Raw genomic sequence first — 26,896 nt, forward strand, 5'->3', positions numbered from 1 at the left:
AATAAATTCAATATAACAATGTAATTTCCAAATAAATTTGGCTATGCAAAGAAGAAGTAATTTGGTTTTTTTTTTTTTTTACAGAATTCCATTATGCTTAGCAAGCAGTTGACCACTTTGGGCCAGGAGCCAGTCGTCTATACGTTTCTGAAGAGAAAAGTTTATTTTTCACATGAAAGACTGGAGAATGGGTATTTAATGTTTAATTTTCAGATATAAAATTCATCTTTTAAATTCAGTAAAAAACTGTCAGAGACTTGAGGTGAGAGAGATTTTAAAACCCTAGTGGAATTTCATGGCATATCTCATATGTAATTTCCACATAGATTCTTTTATGATACCAAAAAAGAAAAATAAACAATTGTGAGAGTGAGAACTAGTTAGCAACTCAGAAAATGCTAGTCAGAATCCTGGGTTATAGTTTCACAATTTGCATTAATAGCTAAAGTTCAACCCATGAGCCTCCTTCAGCATGGTGGCAAATCATGGCAATACGTTAAAATGTTTCTCACTGGTTCATAAAAGTGAGACACAGTGCTGGGCTGATGTCACAGTGGTCACTACTGCTAGAGTACAGGCACATGCATACACACAAACCACACATCACAAATCCCAACTGAGAAGTAAAGTCTGTTACCGTCACCTAGTAGGTCATCATGGGGTTCAGACAGCCTCAACCTATTGAACACCCAGGCATGGGCCAACATGCTTATAGCTAAAACATACAACGTATGCGTCCAGTATGATGTTGAACAGGAGTGGTAAGAAAAGGCACTTTGCCTTGTTCCTTATTCTTAGGAGGAAAGGATCTAGTTTCTCCTCATTATGGTTTTTTTTTTTCTTGGTATAGATGCTTCATTATCAAGTTGAAGTTCCCCTCTGTTGCTAGTTTGCTGAGAGTATTTATCACGAACAAGTGTTGGATTTTGTCAAATGCTTTTTGTGCATTTATAGATATGATTAAATGCATTATCTTTCTTAACCTGTTGATGTGAAGGGTTACATTAGTTGATTTTTAAATGTCGAATTGTATGTGCATAACTGGGGTAAGTCCCATTTGGCCACAGTACATAATTATTTGTAAATGTTGTTGGATTCAAAAGGTCTGTAGCTTTACCTGTAACACGTTTATCTAGTGTTGGTATTAGGATAATGTTGGTATTAGGATACCACTGGCCTCGTAGAGTGAGTTAGGAAGCATTCCCACAGCCTGTCGTCTCCAGGATGGGCCTGTGGAGAAAGGGCCTGTCGAACTTTCCCTGGCTTCTAAGATGTATGTCAGAGTGCTTGTTTTTGCAAATTCCTCTGCATGCATCCACTTCAAAAGATAAGACCCAGCTCTGTCCAAGCTCAGTATGCGAAGGAAAAAGAGGGAGATCCCAGAAAGCTTCTGGGAAGGCAACCCATTTCAATGACGAGAGTCGATGTGTCACTCTCACTAGGAAACCTAAATACGAGGAGGCCGGGGAGCATGCCATCCAAGTTCTGAAGTCACTACCGAGCCAGATTCTCTAGAAAGTGTATGAAGATACTTTTGGATTTCAGGACCTCAAAACATTTATATTCACATGCCCTCTGGCAAAGAGGTACTTCCTGAAGAATGTGCTTTAGCAAAACAAGGAAGATCAAAGGACTGGGTCCAGGCCATGGCAGCCTCAGCCCGGAGAGCAGGAAAGGAAGTCTCGGAAAACAAGTGCCAGATTACTCCACATTGACCACGAGGAAAACATTAGGGAGTGGCATTTCAGCTACCTATCGGAAATGTTAGAAAACTAAACCAAGTTTTAAAATAAATAATTATTAACTCTAGGGGAAACATTGTAAATGAATATATTTATAAAAGATTACAATCACAGTGCAATCACTGGCTCAGTAGTAAGCACTATATACGTTAGTAATAACAATATAAACACTATACGCTTAGGTAAACATGACATTAATTTGAGGGAAAAGAAGACGTATCGGTGGGTATATCCAATGAGATCCATCTTCATCTGTCATATAAGAGGCCAACAGATAATGTATAAAAATTCTATAGTAAGAGAGCAGTATAAGAATATTTATTGAGACTATGAAGACACATCGCAGAAGAGCATTATGAGTCAAGACTGTTTCCTTTGCAAACAAGGGTGAAGAATGAGGAGAAAATGGGTAGCATTTTAATACTACTTGACTTATTTTACCCAGATTTATATTAACAAAAACACAAAAATGGTTAACAGGTAATAAATGCCAGCCTTGTTGCAAGATGGCTGAGAGACGAGAAAGAGACTGTTGTATTCTTATAGTTTCTATTTTCCTCTTCGTAGGGCCTGGAGCGTCTATCTACCAATGCAAAACGATGACATGCTAAAAGAGATTAAGGGAAACCAGGTGTCTTTTCAAGATTGCTTTATTGCAAATTATTTTTTCCAGCTGAGTTTTTCTTTCATGACAGTGCCTGAGATTCCTGGCTTTTTACCCATCACTTCACCACCTGGTACACCATTAATGTCAACCTGGGAAGCTTGTGTTCCAGCATGTGCCGTGGTGGTAGCCGACATGGAGACCTTTCAAACCAACGATTCATTCCGCACTTGGACCAGAGTCAGAGTGCCACCGAACAGCCTCACTGATGATGAGAGACAAAACGTGTCTGCTGTGACCGTATTCTACACTAGAATTTTTTTTTTAATAAATGGTGTCCTTTATGTAAAAAGTTCTATGGCATTCACAAGACTGGGAACCAGAGAAAACCTTCCTGAAAGTGGAATTGTTGGCATTCAATCAAGAAAGTGGTGTTGGCCCAACTATTCATCGAAGGTTAGTAAAACATTACATATATATATAGTACGCTTACACATTTAGGTGTATTCACCATGCCTTTTAATTCAGTGATACATTAGAGACTACACCATGCAATAATTTTGCAGAGTCATTTAATTTATGGTTGTAGAGAGCTTGGCCTAGCACCTCTGGCAACATAGAATAAAATGAATCTTGTATATTATTATGCAGAATCATCCAGTCATATTAGGGGTGTTTTGTTTTACCTGGACTCAGGCAAAAAGTCCAAAACATTTTTTTCCTCAAACAAAAACTCCATCTGCTCTCAAAAATGAATTAACTCTCTAATCTCTGACAATACAGTGAATAAAATATCCTTAAGCTAGAGCATTACAGAACATCTAAAATGCTGCATAACAGTTTTAAACCTTCTTTGCAGCACAGAGCTGGACTTCTGTGGAAGTAAGGAAAATGCTAAGAGGACAGGTGGGGTCCTGCAGCAATCATCCAGGGACATAAAGGGCAAAGATTGTCAAATTGGACATTTTGAAAAAGACAAAATTGTGTGTTTTCTATAAGAAGCCTAGTTGAAATATATGATGTAGTTGGATTCAAAGTAATATATTGGAAAAGGAGATACCATCTAAGCCCTTATTAAAAGGAACCGGGAGTGACTTTATTAATATCAGACAAATGAGGAAGACAATCAGGGGTGTAGAAGGACATTATATAATGATAAAAGAGTCACTTCCTCAAGAAGACATAAGAATCCTAAATGTGTATGCACTCAACAACCGAGCTTCAAACTGGGGTCTTGCTTTTTCCCCAGTGTGACAGTCTCTGCCTTTAAGTTATAGCGATTGGTCCACATGGATGTAGTGGGCCAACTGCTACAGTTGGGTTTAAGCAGCTTGGCGTTGGTTTTCCATTAATCCTGATTCTTCTTCTTTCCTTTGTTTCTCCTTTCTTATCTTCTTCTGTGTAAAATGTGCACTTTGCAGTGTTTCCATGTTGCCTCCTGTATTAATTTTTTGACTCAAAACTATTGTTAGTGGTTGCACTTCACTCTACAGTCAACCTCTTTGATTGACTGGGGTCCAGTTTCAAATACTAGGTACACTTCCCAACAGCATACGTGCGGACCTCATCACTATGCCATTCTGCGCATGCCCACCCTTGGCACCCTTGTCCCACATTCGACTGCTCAGTAAGCCATCAATCCCAAAAATTTGGTAATATTTCTGCTTTTAAAGTCCAGTTTCCTAAAGAGATAGAAGTACAAGCCGGCAGCAAAATAAATCTTTAACATGTCACTTTGTGGTCGCGCTTCATTGTGGTCGGCACCCCCGGCATTCCTCCTGGTTGCGTTTCTCTCCAGCCTGAAGCGTGTCTTGAAGTGTCCTTGTATGGCAAGCTCTCTCAGCATCTGTCTGTATAAAAGTGCCTTCATTTTTTTTGCCTTCATGTTTGAAGGGCATCCACTGGATAGAGAATTACAGAATGGCAGGTGTGTTGTTGTTGTTGTTGTTGTTGTGAACAATTTATAAAGATATCATTCCATTATTTGCTGGCCTCCATCATTTTCTGGTAGGAAATCAGCCATTATTCACATCATGAAAATAAGACACACATATATATATAATGTGTCTTATTTTTATCCATAGCTGCTTTTATTAGAACTTGCTCTTTATCTTTCATTTTCACCACTTTTGTTATGTGACTATGTGTGATTTTCTGTATACAGGGTGGGGCAAAAGTAGGTTTACAGTAGTTCACATGGAAAACACAGCGATTAATAAATGATAGTACAAGACTAAATTCTGTATTTCACATACTCACCACTGTAAACCTCCTTCTGCCTCAGCCTATATTTGTCCTGTTAAGGCTCAACTGAGCCACTTGGATTTCTGGGATCGTGTCTTTCATTAATTTGGGGGTTGTTCTCAGACATTATCTCTTCAAGTATTTCTTCCGCACCATTCTTTGTTCCTCCCCTTCTAGGGTTCCCGAAACACATATGTGACACCGTTTAATATTGTCCCGCAGATCTCAGGCCACCTGTTTATGTTTGTTTCACTCAGTTTCTCTCTTTGTACTTCCGTTTGTATAAATGCTGGTGACTGTCTTCAAGTTCGCTGCTCCTTTCTTCTGCTGCTCCCAGTGTGCTCTTAAATTTATCTAATGATGTCTTTATTCCTAGCACCACATTTGCTTATTTCTCGCATTTCCATTTTCTTCGTGCCCATCATGTATGAGTCTCAGCTGGTCCCCCATCTCTGCATTCATGTGGCCCATCTTCCCCACTGGATCTTTTGGCGTTTTTGTCATGGTTACTTTCCCTCCAACCGTGTTTGAGAGCTCAGCACTGAGAAGACTGCACAGGTCTCCTCCCACCTCGCAGCTGAGTCACACGCATTCCGAACTGGGAGAGCACCGCCTCTGCCTTACAGCCTAGCAGTCAGCCTTTTTATCGCTGAGGAATTCTCTTTTCTCACTCCTCTGCCCTTGGATTTTTGTGCCTTGGCAGAGCTCTCTTTCTCTCTCTCTCCTGCTTCCCCGCCCCCAGTCTTGGAAGGGAGACGGCTTCACACTTTGGGGAAAGGCCAAGCACGTCCCAGAGGGGAGTTGCTCTCAGCTGTCTTATCCCACTCCCAGCCTGGGACACCTGAGAACCCAGAATGCAGGTGCATCTCTCTCAGCTGTGCTCCTTGCTGCCTGCCCCTCCCTGTCTGCAGAGGCACACCCATTACAGCTGCAGGAGGCCCTGAATGCCTCAGGGGTCTCCCAGCTCCCCTGCCTTGCCCCGAGATCCTTGGTTTACTACACCCAAGCACTAAGGAAAGATCTAAGGAAAAGAGTTTGTGGGTGAGTGAAAACCCATCCCACTGCTGGGTCTCCTTGGAATTCCCATCTGTCTTTATTATGGCACATTCCTCTTCCCATCCCTCTGCCAAGAATGAGAATGGTTGTGAGCCTTTTCTGTGAAGGGCTCATCATTTGTTTCTCTGTTTCCTCTTTGAGGATTGTTTCATACTCTACTCCAGCAACGTAAGCTCTAGACTTGAAGTTGGATCTTCCTTTGATAAAAATACTTTTTACACCAAATAGTCTCTTTCCTTGGTTACCAGTTTGGTATCTGTCTACATCTTATTTGATTATACACTAAATATTTGTAAATTAATTAAATAAGAGAAACGAGATGTGCCCAAAAGACTTCTTTTGGTGGTCATGGACATAGAAGTTACATTTTGAACAAAAATCTCTAAGAATTAGAAACAGCTAGAGGAGGGGGGATTTGACTCTCTAAATAAAGTTAGGCCCCCTGAATTTCAGACACTGCCATCTCTGAATGGCCATTTTCTCTAACAGACTATATCCTGAAAAGGGTAGTATCGATTTGCTTAAAGTTTTAGGTTCTCTGTTTTCTTTCTCTGATATCCAATGAAGCTCGAATTCCAAAAATAACTTAATGTTTGAGGTGTCCTTAGAGCTTGACCTTAGTAAATATCAAGGTCAAAGGGGCACTCCTGATCAGAGTAAATAAATACATAACAGAAGATTGATGCTCTTTGAATATGTGAAGGAGAATTAAGATTAATTCTTTCTACTGATAAAATAATATATAAAAGAATAGTTACTGGCATAACTTATTTTTATGGTGATATGTAATGACATACTTCTGTGTCATGTATTTCTATGCTTGAGGTATTTTTCAGAACTATACTAGAAATGAAACCTTAGCAGTGACTATGTTTTACTTTGTTACGACTGTGCCTAAAATTGAAGATTTTCTCATCATTTTCAATTTTGTCACAGGCCGATAAAAAAAGAAGCATCATGATAGTCTGGACAGCAAATGAAGTTTATCTCGGATATCCTTCACTTAAATTCGTCAAAATAATGACTACTGAAAAGCTGAGGAAAATTATAAATATACCCCCAACTGTGACTTTGACTATACACAATGCGGGCTACACAGGACACCCTTTGGAACTTGGCTTGTCATTAAATTACTGCACTACATGTAATGTCACTAAAAGGATTTACATAGTGACATACAATGAAGACACAGAACAGTGGGTATTCCAAGACTTTGTATTAACTGTCCCAGCTGACAGTTTTCTAATGCTGCGTTTTCTATATTCAGCAATGCCAGAATTCATACTATGGGACAAACACAGGATCTACTATTGTTACAACAATTTCACTAATACTGGAGTTGTACAAACACCAACAACATTTGGAAATCTATCAGGATTATCACATGGCAGTATTATTCATGATGTTTTCATAGGTGAGGCATTCTCATTTTGCAAAAAGTATCCTACATTTCATAACAGACATTGTTCTTGATGAAGACGTAGCAATTTTAAGTGCACTAATATACGGTGCTTTTGATAGGTAATGGTGTACTTTGTACCACCTAAAAATGGATTCTACTAACATTAGCTATAATCTTACATAGAAAAATGGCAAACTGAAGTTTTTTTTCACAGGTTCATTTTGGTCCATCCTTAGATGCTAACTAAGCAGCTGACACATTTTTAGTGTAGGAGGTGGTGTGTTGTATTAGTTTCTAGGGCTCCCGTAACAAAGTACCCAACCAGGTGGTTTAATACAACAGAAATGTGTTGCTCCCTAGTTCTGGAGGCTAGAAGTCTGCATTCAGGGTGTTGGCAGGGCCGTGCTCCCTCTGAAACCTGAAGAGGAATCTTTTCTTCCTCTTCCCAGGTTCTGGGGGCTTCTGGCAAACCTTGGCATTCCTTGGCTGCAGCCACATGGTTCCAAACTCTGCCTTCGTCATCACATAGCATTCTCTCTGTGTCTCCACATGCCACCTTGTTATGATGGCAACAGGGCCCCCTATTCCAATATGACCTTATCTTAACTAATCACTTTTGTGATGACCCTATTTCCAAAAAAAAAGTCACGTTCTGAAGTAGTACTGAGAGTTAGAATTTCAGCTTTTTTTGCGTGTGTGTGGGGAAACACAGTTCAACCCATGACAGGTATTACAGCCCTGGTTGACGTGGCTCAGTGGACTGAGCACTGGCCTGCAAACCAGAGGGTGGCTGGTTCAATTCCCAGTCAGGGCTCATGCCTGAGTTGCAGGCCAGACCCTTGGGGCAGGGGGCGGGGGCCGGCATGTGAGAGGCAACCCCGCATTGATGTTTCTCTCTCCCTTCCCCTCTCTCTAAGTAAATAAAATAATTTTTAAACCTTTAAAAAATAACAGGTAGAGTTAAACAGAGTTGTATTTAAATCCATGAACAAGTCATTTAAATTTTCCAAGCCTCAGTTTTCTGATCCAGAACATAAGACTGCCATTATAAGTAGATAAGGGATTGTATACAAAACGTCTAGGATAATCCTGGGCAGGTGGTAAACCTTCAAGGAATAGTACAAGCATACCACGTTTTAATGCACCTCTCTTTATAAGCCTCACAATACTTTGTTTTTTAAATTTGAAAGTAAAGCCCTCCACCAGCAAAAACCCACAACTTGCTGAAGGCTCAGATGATGGATAGCATTTTTTAGCAATAAAGTATTTTTGAGTTAAAGTATGTAAATTTGTGGACATAATGCTACTGCATGCCTATAAACTACAGTACAGTGTAAATGACTTTTTTCCATTGTACATGACATACAATGTTATAGTAGTTTGAGGGATAGAACACAGTGATAGACATTTATATCTGGCCAACTGATCATCACAATAAGTCCCGGTGTCATACATAGTTCTTACAATTTCATGGACTCTGTTTTGCCATATTTTATGCTGTATTTTACATTCCCACGACTGTTATATAAAATCCACACACAATACATCTGGGTGAGGTTCTACATGTTATATATCATCATACTGTGTATCCTGCAATACTTTTGTCATTCAGCAGAGATATATTTTACGTCATCACCCATGTCTTTCTCCCCTTCCACCTTGTGAAATTTCTAGCAACACTCACAAAGCACAACAGGCCAAGAATTTGGTAGGCCTGGATGGGATTCATTGCCCAAAGTGAACAAAACAGAATTAACTGTGCAAGGAAATCTAAGTTATTTGAGGAAAATCACCTGGTCACTGTTATCGCCCCAATTGTGGTGGCACCACACTAACCCTGACCCTGACCCTGACCCTCACCCCACACACAGTGGCACAGCCATGAGAACACTGGTGTCCAATCCCCATGATGCTGGCTCAGCATTAAGGACACATTACCCTGGCAGCTTCACTAGAGCACTCTGAAAGTTACTCCCGGCTTCATATGAAGCACCCCCCGTCAGTGTAACGACTTCAGGAATGTTGTCATATTGCTGAATTCCTACTGACAATGTTATAACAATAGGGGAGTTTCACTTTGTAAGGAAATGTATGTTGACACTGGTATTCAACTATTCGAATCCTAAAAAAATGACATTTCTGAGTCAGGAGTTTAATCAGAATATAATTTATGGTAATTTGTGAAACGGTCACTTATTTATTCAGGTTCCAAATGTCAGATGCAGAATAGCCTCTGAACTCCCCAACTCTGAATCTACCTTCCTCTTTTCAGCCAGACCTCCCTAAGTGTTCCTTTATGAAAATTACAGAAAGGATGCCCCAAGAATTGGTCCCTAGAGAACACTGTATCTGAAAAGGAAACCAGAAATCAACTCACTATTCACTTTACAGATGCAGCTCTAGAACCAAAGAGGTTGAGAGACTCACTGCCTGTGAACCTCTGTGACTCAAACATAATACTCTGTTAAGGGGAGAGTATTTACTCTTGTTTGCAGAGTCACCCTGAAGGGGTGCCAAGCCCACCCTCATCTCTTCATCGCAGTTGTATTGTTCTGCTAGGACCTGCCTTAACAAAACCCCACAGACTAGTTGGCTCAAACAACAGCAGGGTATGTTCTCATGGTTCTGGAGGCTGGAAGTCCAAGATCAAGGTGTCACCAAGGCTGGCTTTTGATGAGGACTCTCTTCCTAGCTTAGAGACAGCAGCCACCTTCTCAGGTCCTCACAGGGCCCTTGCTCTGTGTGCATGCAAGAAAGGGGGGGGGCACAGGAAGAGAGAGATCTGGTGCCATTTCCTCCTCTTAGGGACCCCAGTCCCGCAGGATCAGGGCCCCACCCTTATGACCTCATTTAATCTGAATTCCCTCCTTGAAGACTATCTCCAAACACATCACAATAGGACTTAGGACTTGAACACAGGCATTGGCAGTGAGGGGTGGAGGGGGGTGACACATTTTCGTCCATGACACAATGCTTCCTCCTAATGCCATTCCTGTGGTGCTCATTCTCATTTTTATTTAATGCACTAACTCCGGCTCCTTCTTTCTCTGTAAATGATACAGCACGTAAGTGATACAACGAATGCAAGGAGAAGGGCGGCCGGGGGTAGCACTGCTTCACCATGAACAGGGGAGAGGAGTTGTCCAGCTCCGAGTCCAGCTGTAGGTGCGTGCCTGCACGTGCTGGTTTTCTCCGAGTCTGCAAACAGTCAATGTGAAAGAAATCATTTTGGTTAAGAGTCCACTTATAGAACATAGCATGGATTTCTGGTTACTTAGAATAACGCAAACTTTTCTCTCTTTTTTCCAGATTACTATGGAAATATTGTGGTAAAAATGGAAAATAATATAATGTTTTTTTTCAAGATTAATATTAAAGATGCGGTAAAGCTACACCTATGGGTAAATAGCACAACAAAATCGCTCATTTTCATGAATGCATCTGGTCAAGGATATCTCGTGTATGTTTCTGGAAGTGGCACAATATCCCCACAAAGATATCCCATAGATCTGGAAGCACAGAGTATAGCTTTAAAAACAAAAGAAAAATGCCCTTTTGTGGCATTTACTACTAATATTTTATTTGTTTTTAACCTTTTGGACAAGGGACAGAACCTGACAGTTTGGGCTCAAATAGTCTACCCAGAAAATATTGGTCTGTATATTATTGTGGAATCATATGGCCCAAACATATTAAAAATGAAACAACAGGTTCAGTATGAAATTGTCTTAGGATACTGCACTAAAACCATGGTAAGTGAATATTGTTTTAATTTCTTCATTTCACTTTAATAAATGTAAAAGTATAATGTTAATCATTTTAAAATGGATCTCCCTTCTAGGTTTAGTTTGGAATGTTGAGAAATATACCATTAATTCCTGAGCTAGGATTTTCACTTTCAATATTTAAGGCCTCTTCGCTAGTTAAAATACATTCCTGCAGAAGTATCATCAGTTGTATTGTTTGCTTCCTTTTGTTTATTTTTTAGCACTTCGTTTTTCTGTAGAGTTCTTTCTACTACCTATTGTAGTGTAGCACTACCCCAAAACCTAATGACTGCAAACAACCAATTCTATGCATCAGCAGTTGGGGTCATGAGTTCTGGGCATTTGAGCTGGTTTCATCTGGGTTCATTCATGAAACTGTGGCTGTCTGGTGGCTTGTCTGGGATAGGGCAGTCTAGGATGGCCTCATTCACGGGTCAAGTGGTTGGCATAAGCACTGGCTTGTTACTGCAAGGGGCCCCACTGGAGCACTTGTGTCTGCTCCACCTGGCTTCTGTCCTCCACACCAGTCTGGCTTCTCTGCACGGCAGACACAGGGCAGTGTCCCAGATGGCACAAGTGGCAGCAGCTAAGAGGCCTCTTGAAGCCTAGGTTTGGCCTCTTCTGTTCATCAAAGGAATTCACAAAGTCAGCCCTGATTAATAGGATGCAGAAATAGAGTCTGTCTATTCATAGAAGAACAGCAAAAGGATACTGTAGCTCTGATTGGTGTAGCTCAGTCGGTTGGCCATCATCCCACAGAGCAAACGGTCTCAAGTTTGAGTCCCAGTTAAGGCACATGCCTGGGATGTGGGTTCGGTTGAGTTGGGGTGAATACAAGAGGCAGCAACCATTGTTTCTTTCTCACATCGATGTTTCTCTCCCTGTCTTTCTCCTTCCCTTCCCCTCTCTCTAAAAACAAGTAAAATCTTTTGAAAAGTATATACTGTAAAGGACATGCACACATGAGTGGGAGGATTTCTTGCAGCCATCTTTGCCAACATTCTATCACAGCTGGTGTAGGTATCCTGGATACACCGTTTCGTACACTACTTTTCCAATCAATATGATTGCATAAGCATTTTCAATGCCACGTCACTCTCCTCCCAAGTATTGTATATTCCATTCCCCACTCCCTCTTCTAGGCCCAGCTTCCTCCAGCTTCTACAACAGGGTGGAGTGACGGAGTTCAGTTAATACCAAGGTCGGCTACAGCAGAAAATCATTCAAAAAAATGAAACCGATATATGTGAAACATTTTACTTTAACTTAAATAAATATACACATTCATTAGCCCATGTTTAATATACGACTACAGGCTTTCCTCTGAAAAAAGTCCACTTATTGGAGCTCCCTACAGATGGTCCGATATCTGTAATCATTGAAAACCCTCAGAGAAGAAACCAAAATGTCCAGAACCAAGGTTATTAGGAAACAGAAGTGAAAAGTCTGCTCTGCTCAGGCTATAAATGAAAAGTAAAAATAAGAATATTGTAAGACAAAATTCAAATGAGAAGGGAGAGAGAAACAGTAGAAATAGAAGAACTCTCACATAAAACTAAAAGGAAAATGTAACAATGCAAATCTAATATGTACATAATTGGAGTTTCTGAAATGGAAAATAAACTGAAAAAATGCTTAATATATTATTTTTCTTATATAAAGAAGATTTAAATCTGCCTTGAAAGAATCCATTTATGCCATTCTCAATGTTCCTGTTTTGCATAAACCTTTTTACATTCTTTTTCAGACCATAACATTTTATCAGGATACAAATTATGAGGCAGTCAATGATTACTTCAACTTGCAGTAAGTATGACTTTTAAAAGAACCTACTCATGTAAAATATGCTATTCAGGTTTTTGATGTGTGACTATCCTTTTATTTAAATGGCCTCGTATCCTTTTAAATACCTAGATTTGATATTCCTTGCAGTGTCTGGATAGATGTGAAATTAGGGTTGGGTATAAAAGTGGAGAATATTCTGTATGGTTCAATGGAAGCATGACCTATCTGAAGGTTCTCATTCATCCAATCGAAGATGCAAAACAAAAGGAAGGCTATTTCTTGATTCAGTAAATTTCCAGCATGTTTTCTCATTTATTCCCATCCCAAAGTCTTTACATACTATCCTGAAGCAAAAGCTAGAACTCTAATATCCCTGAAAGTCTTCAGCTATGAGTAGAATCGGGTAAAACACCCTCTTTGACCCTTGGAATAAGGTAGCGCTGGGAGGAAGACAGCCAACCTGGAGTTGGGTCTTAAGGCATTTATATGGTTACCATTGTCTGACTCAACATATTTCCTCCAAAAATAGCACTGTTTTTCAAGCAAAAACCTGTTTTTCTTTAGTCTGCTACTCCAAGTGAGTGGAATGCCCATTCCTTGCCAAGCACATAGTAGGTGTTCAAAACGCCCAATGAGCCAGAAGCGGGGAAGCGCTGCCATCCTGGGGCAGACCTCTAGGGGCAGAAGGAATCCAGCAAGTGCCCCAGGAAATAAAGGAGATGATGCCAAACAGTGCTGAGTGCTACTGAGAACGTGAAACCATGGGGTGGGAGAGCGTGGCCGGGAAGTGTAGGGAGGAGATGCTACGTCAGTCACACAAGTCTCCCTCTGCCCACCGATGTTTCTCCTTCTTCTCATGCTGTGGTTTGGAATGTTTGTGTGCTCTGGCTTGGTGGGTATTCCCTCAGAATTCTGTCGCTGTAGAATACATACCGAATTGTCCAGTCCATGGGACACTTTAGAAAAAAATACCAAAAGCTTTGAAATCAGCCACAGTAGAAAAACAAAATGTGCTATCAGAAAAACTGTACAGAATTGAAGGTGGATTCTTCACTTTCCTGTTCTTTACAGATCTGTACTATATTTCTGAATTTACCAAACCAAATATGCCATCAAACTGAAAAAAGCCACAATTGGCATAGTTCTAAGATGCTTCCTAATTTCAAAGGTGTTAAGTGAGAAAAAAATATGTATCTTAGAATTAATGAAATATGGCACAGTGACTTAAAAATGTGAAGATGAGCTATTTGTCCCCTGATTTATTTATTATACTTCATAATAAATATACATATGAAATAAATAACTAAATAAATAGGGCGGTGTAATAAACATTGGAAGAAGAAGGACATTTGTTTGTGGTTAGCTTGTTTGTATTTGTTTTTCCCCAGATTTTTCCTTAGTAGAAGGAGGGGTTGTGATAAAGCTTTCTAAATTTCTTCTGTGATTTTTGAGTTGTTTTGCCGGGGCACAGAATGACTTACGTGCCCTTCATAAGCTAGAAGGGCATTATATCTGCTCTCCCTTTGCATGCCAATGAGATCACAGTATGCAGCAGGATGTGGTTCAAAAACTATTTTCATAACTTCCTCTTGATTGTTCCAAAGGTGCTAATCCACAGGAGGGAAAATGTGTAGAAGCTAGAGAAGGAACTGCCACAGTGGCTCTGGCCTGTGATACCGCCAGGAAGCCGGACGGGAGGTCAGCAATAGTGACCTCCGGCCCCCTCCGGGCTCTGCGGGTGTCAGCCACACAGGGGTTTGAAGCGCGTGCGGGTGGATGCTCATTTTGATTCCCCACTGTGTCAATCCTATGTTGGCCAAACATGGAATACGATGAGATGACAGTGACCTTTGGGTCTGACCACAGGCACAGCTGCTTTAGCAGAACCCGAGCGCAGTCACCAGCACCCCTTCCTGGCCTCTCACATGCCTCCCGAGAGGTTCGGTCACATCGGGTGCGTGGGACTTTTCAGCTGCTCTGCAGAAAGGCGGGGTCATTTCTACCTCCCTTGTGAGTCTGTAATCACCTGTATGTGTCCTTTCTCCTAGAGACAAGAAGACGGGTCTTCTGCTTGTTCAGGTTAGGCCTAGTGAATATGCAAAAACATGCCCAATTTCCCCAAAGGTAAGTGTATCTAATGCATAGACACAAATTTCCAGTTATACAAATAGCCACAACTTACTTCAATACAACTTACTTCAATAAGGCATAGGTACAAATTTCTAGTTATAGTTCGGGGGATATAAAGTGCAATGTAAGGAATATAGTCAACAATATTCTAATAACTATGCATGGTGTCAGATGGGGACTAGGCTTATTCAGGGGAGTACGTCATAAGGTATACACATGTCTAATCACTTTGTTGTGCACCTGAAACTAATATAGTATTGTATGTCAACTAATTGAAAAATAAATTAAAAGAAATAATGCACAGCAAGTAAACTAAATAAGACATATAACATCCACATAATACCACCTCCCTAGTACTTAGCAATGCTGAGATAGCATTGGTTTGTTTACTTTGGAAACAAAAACTCAGATTTCTGCCTTCTGTGAGTTTACCATCTAGTAGAGGGAGATACATAAACATATACAAAAAATGTGAAGTCATTCCTTCTCTTCAAATAAATAAAGCTGTGTAAAGGAAAACTGAAATTAGTGGAAACAACTAAAGTGGGATACAGTTTGTCAGAGAAGACTGCCGTCCTGCATTGGTTTCTTCAAAACTGTAACCATTTCCTTCCTTCAAAAGAATGTGTCGAGGGCCTCCTGTGTTTCTAGGCTCAGTCTGGGTGCTTGGCAATGAGTTGCGAAGGTGGAAAGGCAGCACCTTCCCCAGGGGCAAACATGAGCCAGCCGGAGGAATGCGGGACGCAGCTACCAAACAGCCCCAGTGACAGAGTGCCCAGACCATGCCTGAAACGCTTTGAAAGAGCAAAGACTTAATGATGACGGACAGCGAGGACTGTGGGGACAGGTGTTGAGAGAACAAATCAGGTCCTGTAGGTGAGGCCAGGTGGTTCGGAAAACAAAATCCATGAGGTCCTGCTGTCGCGCAGGCCTCTCGGTGGTGCCCAAAGGTCTTGGTTTAGCAGTGCGCCCATCAGGCTAGGCTGTCATCATTACCTGTCCCCACCCTCATAATCCCCAAGTCCTTCTTCAGGGAGGAAGTATTGGGCGGTTTTCAGATTTGCCTTGTGGAAATATGCAACAGAGTGAATGTGTTTACACAGAATGCAAGTGTCTAGGTCAGCTGAGCAAGTCTGTGGAGTGGGGATGGGGTCAGGGTAGACTGCAGTGAGCTGGGTGTCCTGGAGCCAGGTAGAAACACATAGTAGTCATCGCAGTCAAGGAAGAACCAGGACTCTGGTTAAAAAGAAGTCAAGTTAAGCCCTGGCTGGTGTGGCTCAGTGGATTGAGGTCCGGCCCTGCAAACTGAAAGGTTGCTGGTTCAATTCCCAGTAAGGACACGTGTCCAGGTTGCAGGCCAGGTCCCCGGTAGGGGATGTATGAGAGGCAACCGATCACTCTCTCTCACACACATCAATGTTTCCCTCTCTTTCTTCCTCCTCTCCTCTCGCTCTAAATAAGTCTATAATAGCATGCCAGCTGAGTCAGGGCGCAGCAGAGGTGCAGGTGAGACTAGAGGACAGGTGCAGGTGAAGGGTGAGAGTGGGTCCGTTCTCAGAGATGCTGACCTCAGAAAGCAGAGAACCAACCTTTGGGCCTCATGAGCAATAAGGAAGAAACAAAACAAAGAAAGAGGAAAAAAGTGATCGAAGAAGGAGGAAAACAGTGCATTCAAGAGGTTATTAATGTGGATCTATAAAATGTCATTGCTTTTAGCTACAGAAATATTTTAGACCATGTGCCTCAGAACCACTGACCTCACCACCTAAATCACTTCTTTCTAGGTGTTCTCAATAGCTGTTGGCTGTGATCGTAGTAAATACATTGCTGTGAAAGGGCAAGTATTTTTGCACTTGACCTGTCTTACTCTTTTCGTTTCGAAACCAATGGTGAACGAGATGGTAATTCTTAGTGATAACTTCAGCCTAATGCCTGACATGTTCATAATGAAATCCAAAGTTGAATGGACAGTTTGTCCAAACCAAGTTTGTTGGAACTTTTTGCCAAGTCAGGTGTTCCATTTGATCATTCCTAAAAGGGAAAAAGAATTGACCTCTTTCTGGTGTGCAGTGGTACAGGCTGGGATATGTGTCATCCACTTGTCACAGCTTTCTTTCTACTACGTGGGAAAATCAAGGTCAACATACAGAAGTCTGTTTAACCGAGGTGAAATGTACCATGCAGATAGCCATGTGTTGTGATTCCTCTCCTGTGGTTAGAAGTGGGGCTGAGTCTATGAATGAAATGATTTGCTTTCATCCAAAACGAAGGTCTGCTCATCTGTCATGCTGATAATCTTTTGAAAATTGAATTGTAATAATCAGCTGCTGGATGGATACTCAAGCATTCTCATCTCATTCAGCAAGGAATTTGCATTTTCCGAAAATCCTTTGCCAGGAAAAACAAAGGCTAATTGAAGTATACAACCCATAGCACCCTCTTTGCGGGACGGTCTACATACACCCTTGCTCATTAGAGTGTGGTCTCTGGACCAGGCCTCCCCTGGGAATTTAATAGAAATGCCGAATTCCACTTCGGCTAAGTCAGAATCTCTATTTTTAAAAAATTCCCGAAGATGAGTAGGGGCAGTAACATTTGAGAATAGCTGCACTCAGCAATAACTTCCCCAAATCAGTTCCCAGCCCGCAGACTTCCTGTTTCCGTGAGATGCACAGCAGCCCATATCAGGGACTTCTGGGAGGGTCTGGAGAGCAGGGTTACTCAGCAGAATCCCCAGGAGAACCTGTTTACAAAACACAGATTTCAGGAGTAAGAGCAGGGCCTCTCAGTCAATGACCCATTGCTCTGGAACCCAGACAACAACCCTAATCTGGGATTTGGGTTGTGGTTGTTGGGGCCCATGGTTTCATAGTTACGAAAGGACATGTGTGGGGTCCAAGGTATTCTACTGCTTTTTCTTTTCATTACCGTACTGATTCATTACCGTATTTTGCCATGTATAATGCACACCCAGTTTTTGTGCACATTATACATGGGATTTTTTAAAAGTCTATTTTATTGGTTATGCTATTACAATTGTCCCATCTTTTTCTCCCTTTTATCCCCCTTCACCCTGCACACCCACTCCCTCCAGCATTCTCCCCCCTTAGTTCATGTCCATGGGGACATAGTTGTAAGTTCTTCAGCTTCTTCATTTCCTATACTATTCTTAAACCATGCCCCCACCCCGCCCCTGCACATCTATTTTGTACCTATCGTTTATGCTTCTTATTCCCTGTTCTGATGGGAGAGTCATCAATAGAGGAGAGCATCTCTTGGGGTCTCATTTGGGTTTGAGGTGGGAGATGGTCCAAACTTCCAATAGCTATCTAAACACGGTGGTGATTAAGGTTCCTTACAAGTTACAGCCAACAAAAACGGTCCAATGAGTAATTTAACTTACTAAAACTGCTGTCGTTACATACACGGACAGCCTTATGTCTGCATCAATCCGAGTTAGAAATTGTGCGAATCCCTGCACAACTGAGTCTCTAGTAGAAATTAGAAATCGGTGTTTAGGAAAAAACATCCACAGAAGTTTGTCTTCGTTTTAATAGATTTTTCTATCAGTTTTTCTCATGTATCAAATATCAGAAGTAAATCAGTGGATTTCAAATTCTGGTGTCTTCAGAAACATGTGCGAAACTGATTTTTAAAAACAGAAATGCTAGGGCAGCACACTCACCCCAGAGATTATAATTCAGTAGGTGGTGATGCCGTGATACTCTGAAGTTTGAGAATTACTGAGTTAAATGATTAAATGTTTGTGCAAGTATGTCAGAAATGATGGTATTACAACTTCATTGTGTTTTATTTTTGTAGATTTACTAAAAGATGTACTCCACGTGATTTCTATTACATTATCGAAAAGTAAGAAATACTTTAACATAAGCACTGAGTTTTTATTCATGTAGTACCAACAATTTAGAGTCAGTATTTATTCCTATTAGCATCCATCTGTTACAATATATGCATTTATTGCTATAAATTTACCTCTAGGCACTGCTTTTGCTGCATGGAACATATTTTGAAAAGTTGGGTTTTCATTTTCATTTAGTTGGAAATATTTTAAAATTTCTTTTAAGATTTTTTCTTTTACCCCTGTGGTACTTAGAAGTGTGCTGTGTAATTTTCACATATTTTGGGAGTATTTTGTAATTACAGTTATCTATTTGACTTCTGTGATACCTCCCTACCCACAGTAATGGTGTTGATGTTTAAGCTGGAAAAGAGGAAAAGATAAGTAATGAAAAATGTCTTTTTTACAGATCCCATCTGAGAAATCGACCATCTAAAAACTTGGTAAGAAAACTATAGTTTTATCGATGGGCTTAATACAAAAATAACCAAAGCATTTTTTCTTTTCCAGAGAGTACAATATAAGTGGCAAATATATGGCTGCCCATTGAGACTTGATTTTAGAGAAAAGTTTCACCCTTTGATTGAATTGTAAGTACAGTCTCACTAAAAATCAAATTTACTTTGAAAGGTTCAAAATAAAAGATGAAAAGGCTAATTAATCATGCACTTAATAATATTTTTAAGCTCCCCATACACGTGACACCAGGTTTTCAGTGTGGGTCGACCAAAGGGGACAACCCATGGTCCAGGCATGTTGAGGGAGGGGCCAGTTGGGCAGCTGACACCGAAGTGGGTCAGATGGCTGAGGCTCTTTTCGGGGGTGTAGGCAGAGTCCCCTTCACCCTCACTTCACCCTCTCTTCATCTCTCCCCAATCTCCTACCAACACCCTTCCCAAACTGAAGGTATTTTGATGGGAACAAAGTCCCCAGGTGACATGTGACTTTTCTTTCCGTGGGCCAAGAATCACTGAAAGCTGACAAGGAAAGAAACCATGTGCACTGATAAGGGACTGGGGAGATTTCAAAAGTATTACCTCTAACTTTTAATTCTCATGAACAGCATTTCATAATAAAAATAGGAATAAAAATGCTCTCGGGAAGGCTTTCCCTAGTAATTTTGTATTCACCTGTTAGCTTCTCTGACTTTATTTTTGATTTATAATTGCAGAAGTGACACAGCTAGCTACACATTTTAAAATATATGAAGAGATAAATGACCTATATTTCTCAATTTTTTTTTTGCTATTTAAATGAAATCGTGGTGCATATCCATTGGTGGCCATGTTTGGACTCTAGTCCAGATGTGCGATTAGGATAAATGACTGGAAGCGAAGTTCTTGGGTGTAAACCATCAACACTTGAGCCGAGGCACTCAGCGTTCAGGGCCCTCGGGCTCCCAAGCTCCCACAGGACGGGTGGGTGCGGAATCATGAACCAGGAGCTCCGGTTCGCCTTTGCCCTCGGAGCTGCCCCTGTGAGGATCCCAAAGGCCTCTGCCAGCGCCTTCTTGCCCCCACTTCCCCACGCAGTTCTAAGACCCCACGCTCTTTCCCCTCTTCTTACACCATCCTCCTCCCACCCTTCTGTCAGGGCTCTGTGAGCAGGCAGGCTGGTCGGCTCTCTTGTCGAGCTTTGATTTCCCACACATCTAACCACGCCACTGCTTTACCCGGGCCCTCCCAGCACTCCTCGCTCTCACCGAGGCCTAGTTATCTCTGTTTTATGTAGTGCCTCATCCCCTGCAGGGAAAACATCCCAGCGTCCTCTCCCACGGAAGTGCGCTCTCCACTCCAATCCATCATTATTAAACAGCACTGGGCACTAATTACCGTGCTCGGCACTGGGAATTCAGGGATGAATACGACAGGATTTGTGAGCTCAGGGGCGCAAGAGTCTGATGAAATAGACAAACACAGGAGCTGGCGATAAGCTCAGTGGAATGATCTAAAGCAGCGGGTGGGTGGGTGGGTGGTACTGAAACTCAGAAGTCCCCAGCCCAGGTACAGAAGGAAGAGGGGCTCTGGAAGCTGCTGCCAGGAAGCATGCATTTAGCTGAGTCACTGAGGCTTCAAGGGTAATGAAGACTGAGCTGAAGGCCAGCCAGGGAGGAAAGAAGTGAGGAAGGCAATGAATTCCCCTGGGTAAGCGTTTTCAGCGAAGAGAAGAGCCATTGAAGGTGCACAGAGTGAGAGCAGAAGGGTCAGAGGAGAGGCTGGGGAAGGAGCCAGGTAGATCCCCGATGGTAGAAGCGTTTCTCTACCCCTTCAGTAGAGCAGCCTGGCCCCACGTCATCCATCAGGTGACATCGGTCTGAAGAGATCCGCCACCCATTTCCGCCACCACATCTACTGTCTTCAAGCACCTGTATCAGTAACTCTGCCTTCCTACCACCCTAGCTGGACCCCCTGTGACTCTCAGATCCATCCCTCCACGTGTGAACTGCATCCCCACCCCTTTCCTAGTTGAGAGCATCACTCCAGAGAGTGTCCCCTCCTCCTGCAACATCACCTTTGCCCTCTCTACTGGCTCATCATGCAAACACACAAGCCATGTCTAAGGGTCCCGTGGGGAAGCACCAGGGTCAGCCAAGAGGCAGAGGGAGGGAGGGGGAAAAGGGTGCAAGAGCCTTGACTGCATAGCCCGTGGGAAAGAATGGAGAAGGCAGGGTAAAGCAGGCTTAGGATTGGCCCTTCTGGAAAATGTGAGCAGGCTCTGGGCCTAGGTGTTGTCCCTACTTGTCTGATACCTGGCCCTGAGTGGTTAGGGCAGTTGGAGAGCCCAGAGTAGGAGAGCTGGAGGAGGTGGCTGGGCTGGGGGCTCTGGGTTGGTTGGTTTGCATATGAAAGGCATGCTCCTAGGCCAGTTATTTGCTATCTCACCAATTAATTAACCCTGGGAGGGGCAGTCCCTCCAGTTAGGCCCCAGGTGTTAAAGCACCACAAACAATGGGGTGTCCTAGAGGTCACACGGGATTGAAACCCAGCGCCTGAGCACTCAGCAGAGAGGTCCCTCCTTCCCCAAAGTGGAACTTGGTAGTGAAGTCGCAATTTGTAGGGAAGATAGTTGCCCACTAGTGGCATTTCTACATTCCTCAGGAGTAATAAATATTATATCTTATATCAATGAACATAATGAAAAGAAGCCATGCTTATCCTGGCAAGTATTTTTATCCCATAATCTCAATGAAATAAAGTTATCAAAGATCATTATAAACCCAGAGAGCAGGGGCCATGCAATTTATTGTTACTGCCACTAGATGGCACTGCAGCTTATTGCTTTTGGTGAGTGTCTAAAGATGGCAGCTGGCAGTTCAAGACCATTTTCATTTAAAGCAAACATAGGGTTTTGCCACTAGTCTTAGTCATTCAGAAATCTGATGGCTTACAGAAGATGCAATCAAGCATGCTGCACCTTCTGAAGTTCCTAGAATGAGAGCTGTGCTAAAGAGCCTGACCCAAATCTCTCAAACTGCAAAACCCTGTGCATCCCACACCCTGGTGCATTATTACCCCTTGGGCAGGGCCCAGCGCTCTCCCTAGAGTTTGCTTCTCTGCACTTCTCCTCCCACCCCAAGAAAGCAGTCAGCATCCACAACTCCAGTCCCCAGTTCCTCACACCTGCGTTCCTCTCTTTATGATTTCTGAAAACTAATTAGGGTGGCAATGAAATAGCTTCTCCCAGACCACTTTCTGACCTTTAAATTTTTTGTGCCCCATTTGTGAGAATGGGACAGTAACTGTTTTTCCTAATCAGGAGCGGAGAGTGGCAATTTGTAGCTGGCCTGGGGAGCCAGAGAGAGTAGCTTCAAAGTCCAGCAGCGATCTGGGCAGTGAATATGGAGGCGCTGTCAAGGCTCTGTTAGTTTTTGTGAATAGACCCAGAGAGGGGATGCGGCCAACATACCGGATGCTGAGGCAGTCTGTCTGAGACCAAGGTCCTAAGTGATATTTCCATTCAAGGAGTGCAGGGGACAGTTCCATTTTTAGAAAAATGGGCAATAACTGATGGAGAAGGAAGACATGTGACCATTTTTAAAACAGCCACAGGTTCTGGCTAGCAAATGTATGACTGTATCAGTACCTGAACTGTGGCTGCGGTCTTGTCATGGCAGGAAGAAAATAATCTTAACAATGTGAAGTAACGCGTGTCTTTTAAAGTCACTGGGTTTGGCGTAAGTACTCTAAACCCAGTGGGGCTTGGGGCCCCGGTGCCAGGGTCCGGGGAGTGGGCAGCCTGGCCATGCTGGGCTGTGTGCTGGCCACTGCCGCAGGCTCCGGTCCTCCCACGGTCACGGGCTGTGTGTGCCCGTTGCCCCAGGAGCTTCTGATGGCTTCTGCTTCTTCACCCACCTCAGTTCTCCCAGATGCCCTTGATCCTCTAAGATGCAGCCACATCATCACCCATGGCCCCCCCCAGGGAGACCGGCAGCCTCTCTGTCTTCATCGTAGCCACTCTGTGGTTTACTGCTCTGCTGGGAATAGGCACCCACTGGGTCTCTGCTGAGTAAATGACACCAGATCCTTGCTTTGACCGCCCCCCATTCATCACTCATTTCTGTCTCTCCCCATCTGTGACCAGCCATGGCAGTGGGGCCTCAGCTACCCTCCTGTTGAACCACTCACTATTGAACCATGATCAATGTATGATTCATATCAAAGCAAAGAGAAGCTATGGCTCCAACTATGTAAAACACACACACGCAAACCTGCTTCACTAGTACTAGGTTTATTCTGAGAGCTGACGGGAGCCCATACAGCGGGCGCTGGGACAATTTTACAAATAGGGACACTGAGGCACAAAGAGTTTAATAACTTCCCCAGGGCCACAGAGCTGTTGAGTGATGAAGACAGGATGGAAACTTAAGCCCATCTGACTTGAAAGCTGGGGTGGATCCCGCTATTCTTCTGGAAAATAAAACTGGTACACTGTGGGTAGAAAAAAAAAACCATATCACCCTTACAGCCTGTGACCACTAAAACTAATTTATGAAAAAGAAGCCATTGTCACGTGGAACAGATTTAAAGGGGCCAGAAAAAAATTAAGTGATATTCATAGGAGGCTGAAGGGATTCTTTTTTGTGTTGGCCTTTTCCTTCAGACACAACAGCGAGGGCTTTGTGGAAGAGGTCAAAGCCAACTTCATCGTGTGGGAAATACACGGCAGGGATGACTACAGCTTCAATACCACGATGAAGAAGGTACGGCCCCCAGGCTGCAGCGGAACTTAGCGTGCACTTAGACAGGGCCTTCTGTTGTAGATGGCTCCGCAGATTGTGTAAGGGGGAGAACACCAGTCCGCTGCGAGTAGGAGGAAACATATACTACCTGTATATTCCATGACTATGAAAAGTAATTTATGAAAGAAGAAGTCATTGTCCTATAAGTCAGACTTAAAGGGGTCAGAAAGAATAAAATACTGTTTAGAGTAGCCTGATGCGATCACAGATACATGTTTTGCTCTCCACACTATGTTGGGTGCTGGATTTTTCCGGTCTCCCTGCCTTGTCTCTGGCCTTTGGGCATCGATCACATTTGTGCTGAATCAGACAGACACTCTCTGGGCTTCTCCTCACGGGACTTCTTCGCATCATGTGACCTGCTGACCTTGCCTTCCCAGGCACCCTCACTCCTGGTTTCCCTCCAGCTTCTATGACTGGTACAGGTTGGCCTGCACAGCAAATCCCCCTTATTCTGCCCCGTGACGATGCAGGCCACAGCACAAAGGCCTCATCACTCCCGCCGCAACTCCTTTCCCAGCCACCCCCACATGGGGCTTTTGGCCCCTGAGGGGGCTTCAGGATGGTGCCTGTCTGGAAGTTGATTCCTGAGATTCCCCAGAAAGCTCATGCTCAGACAAAATCGAAGTAACATGCTGCTTTCAAAGTGACTTTCTCATCCACCAGAGACCTTAGTTCTCCAAGGACCACCCACCCAGGAAACAGCTGAGTGGCCTGAGCCCCACCTGCTGTCCCCTCTGGAGAACTGCAGGAACTAACTGTCCTTTATTTGTGTCACCAGACCAACCCATCCCACCACACACTCCTCTTCCACTCGTTCGACACTCGATGTGTAAGTCCGTCCGGCCTACTCCCACCACCCCCCTCATCCCTAAACGTCTGCACCCTCCACACCTGGGCCCACACTCCCCTCACTCCCCACCTTCTCAGACCTTCCCAGTGTATCTTGGGGTTCAATGCCCTTCATCCTTCTTCAATAAGTGTTCCTCAGGGAATATCCTTTTCCCTGTTTCTCCACCAAATCCTATTTTTCCCTCACTCGAGGCTGAGCTGTGGAACTGAGGATCTGCCTAACCCACACTATTATTTCCAGATCATTATCTCATCACCCTCAGCACACTGCCATTTGTCATCCAGCTGCCATTCAACCTGTCCCTCCCTGCCGCTGTCATATACTCGGAACTTAATGATTTCTCCTGCCCTGAAACTGCCTTGTACTTGACACCTGCATTCTGCCATCCGCCTTGGAGGGTCATTGCTGGGGACAGTCTTTAAGAAGAGGGACTGCATTTTCTGGCCCCAGCCGCATCTCACTGGGACCACGTGACTGGTTCTGGCCCTGTAGTATAAGCAGATCCTGTGGGCCACTTTCAGGATGAAGCACTTTATGGGGGGACCCCATGAACCTCCATGTTTCCTGTCTTCCTTCACATGTTGGTATGTGACAGCAACAATGAAAGATGGAATAGAGAGTGTCAGGAGACAGGGCCCAGGAGGGGGGCTTCAAGGAGCCACCAGACAGAAAGAGCCAGAGCTCCTCGTTCAGGTCTTTGAGGAGGGTCATCCATAAGAACAGCCCCCCAGGGAGATCTGCACTGAATTACGTGTGATCGAGAATTACCTGCTAACGGGCAAACCTCTGAGGGCTGGGGTTTACTGCCAGAGCACACAGAGGTGAGCTCAGCTCATCCAACTTGCCCTGGTAAAGTCACATTCCAGTTCACACAGTCCAGCCTGGTCTCGGCCCCCAGTTCTTCAGTTCCCTCACTGTTACTCCCACTACTCCTCTGCCTCCTCCTTTTTTCTCACACAATTGAATGTCTGTTCACTGAGGCCTCTGCCTTCTCCCTCCCTCCTCCTTCCACCTGCCTTCTTTTATTTTCCTGTCTACCCTGACATAGGTCAGTTCTCCAGTCAGTTTTTGTTTTGCCAATATCCCTGTCGCTTCCCCCAGTGTTGTTCCTGCTCACTCTTATGTGCAACGTTAGACATCAGTCTCCCTGCCTTATCCGTGCCTATATCTGAGCTGGCGATCACTGCGAGAAAAAATAAAATAAAATCAGAATAACTGGATAGGCGCTGAGCTAGGGGGAGTGATGACTGGAAAGAGAATGAGTCAACTGGAAGAGAGGTCGGAAAGAAATATACAGAATGATGCATGGAGAGAGGAACTGATCTAAAATAGACAAAAGTCCCTGGCTGGTGTGGCTCAATGGACTGGGTGCTGGCCAATGAACCAAAGGGACACTGGTTCGATTCCCAGTTGGGGCATATGCCTGGGTTGCAGGCCAGGTCCCCAGTGGGGGTGTGCAGGCGACAACCACACATTGATTGATGTTTCTCTCTCTCTCTTTCTCCTTCCCTTCCCCTCTCTCTAAAAATAAATAAATAAAATAGAGAAAAAAACACAATGGAGATGTGATACTAAGATCTAAGAACTGGAGTCCTAAAAAAGAGAGAATTCTAAAAATTCTAAAAATGGCAGGAGAATGCGAACAGCATATGCAAAGGAAAAGATCTACATTTTTAGTAATCATGATAGTGGTGGTAATATCTGTATTGTTACTCTGAAGCTGTGAGGTTGTGTAACGTGAGATAAAGCAAACGTGTAATGATGGGACATTCTAACACTACCATTCTCCACCAAGTGGGGGTTTTTTTTGTAAAAACAAGGAGATAAATATGTAAAGTAGAAGAAGGTAGACAAAAATCCTGAATTCCTATAGAACTCAATATAAACTGATGAGGTATTTTAACAGATATTGGTCTGGATATACAATATATAAACCTAATGTTTATATAGCATCACAGAGAGAGATATAGGCAAATTTTTCCTGCTCTGTCTATTAAGATCCCTGGAAACATAACTTGTCAGTAGCAGTTAAGTATCTTCAGTACCCAGATAGTTGTGCTGAAATAGCACTTCCCACTAAAAGTTACTGGGAATTCTTAGACGAATGGCTGATTGAAGCCTGAAGGAGGAAATGTACGCATGAACTTGGAGAAGTTTGACATACCCGATAGCCAGGACATCTCAAAGACTGCTAGGGTCATGTCAATGGTAATCA

The 26,896-nt window shown here is 43.1% G+C and overlaps 1 protein-coding gene across 1 annotated transcript in view; it reads left to right on the top strand.

The window, feature by feature from the left end:
• CATSPERE (catsper channel auxiliary subunit epsilon) overlaps positions 1–26,896 on the top strand; it is a 58,656-nt gene that overhangs the window by 20,315 nt on the left and 11,445 nt on the right. Inside the window, exons 7-17 of the mRNA XM_036016179.1 lie at positions 85–191; positions 2,310–2,802; positions 6,583–7,060; positions 10,358–10,800; positions 12,563–12,621; positions 14,649–14,724; positions 16,515–16,567; positions 18,553–18,600; positions 18,999–19,032; positions 19,100–19,179; positions 23,690–23,789. Of these exons, the coding sequence (XP_035872072.1) occupies positions 85–191; positions 2,310–2,802; positions 6,583–7,060; positions 10,358–10,800; positions 12,563–12,621; positions 14,649–14,724; positions 16,515–16,567; positions 18,553–18,600; positions 18,999–19,032; positions 19,100–19,179; positions 23,690–23,789 (1,971 nt within the window). The remainder of the gene's footprint in view (positions 1–84; positions 192–2,309; positions 2,803–6,582; positions 7,061–10,357; positions 10,801–12,562; positions 12,622–14,648; positions 14,725–16,514; positions 16,568–18,552; positions 18,601–18,998; positions 19,033–19,099; positions 19,180–23,689; positions 23,790–26,896) is intronic.

The sequence above is a fragment of the Phyllostomus discolor genome, chromosome 15, assembly GCF_004126475.2.
Source record: "Phyllostomus discolor isolate MPI-MPIP mPhyDis1 chromosome 15, mPhyDis1.pri.v3, whole genome shotgun sequence".
NCBI classification, from domain to species: Eukaryota; Metazoa; Chordata; class Mammalia; order Chiroptera; family Phyllostomidae; genus Phyllostomus; species Phyllostomus discolor.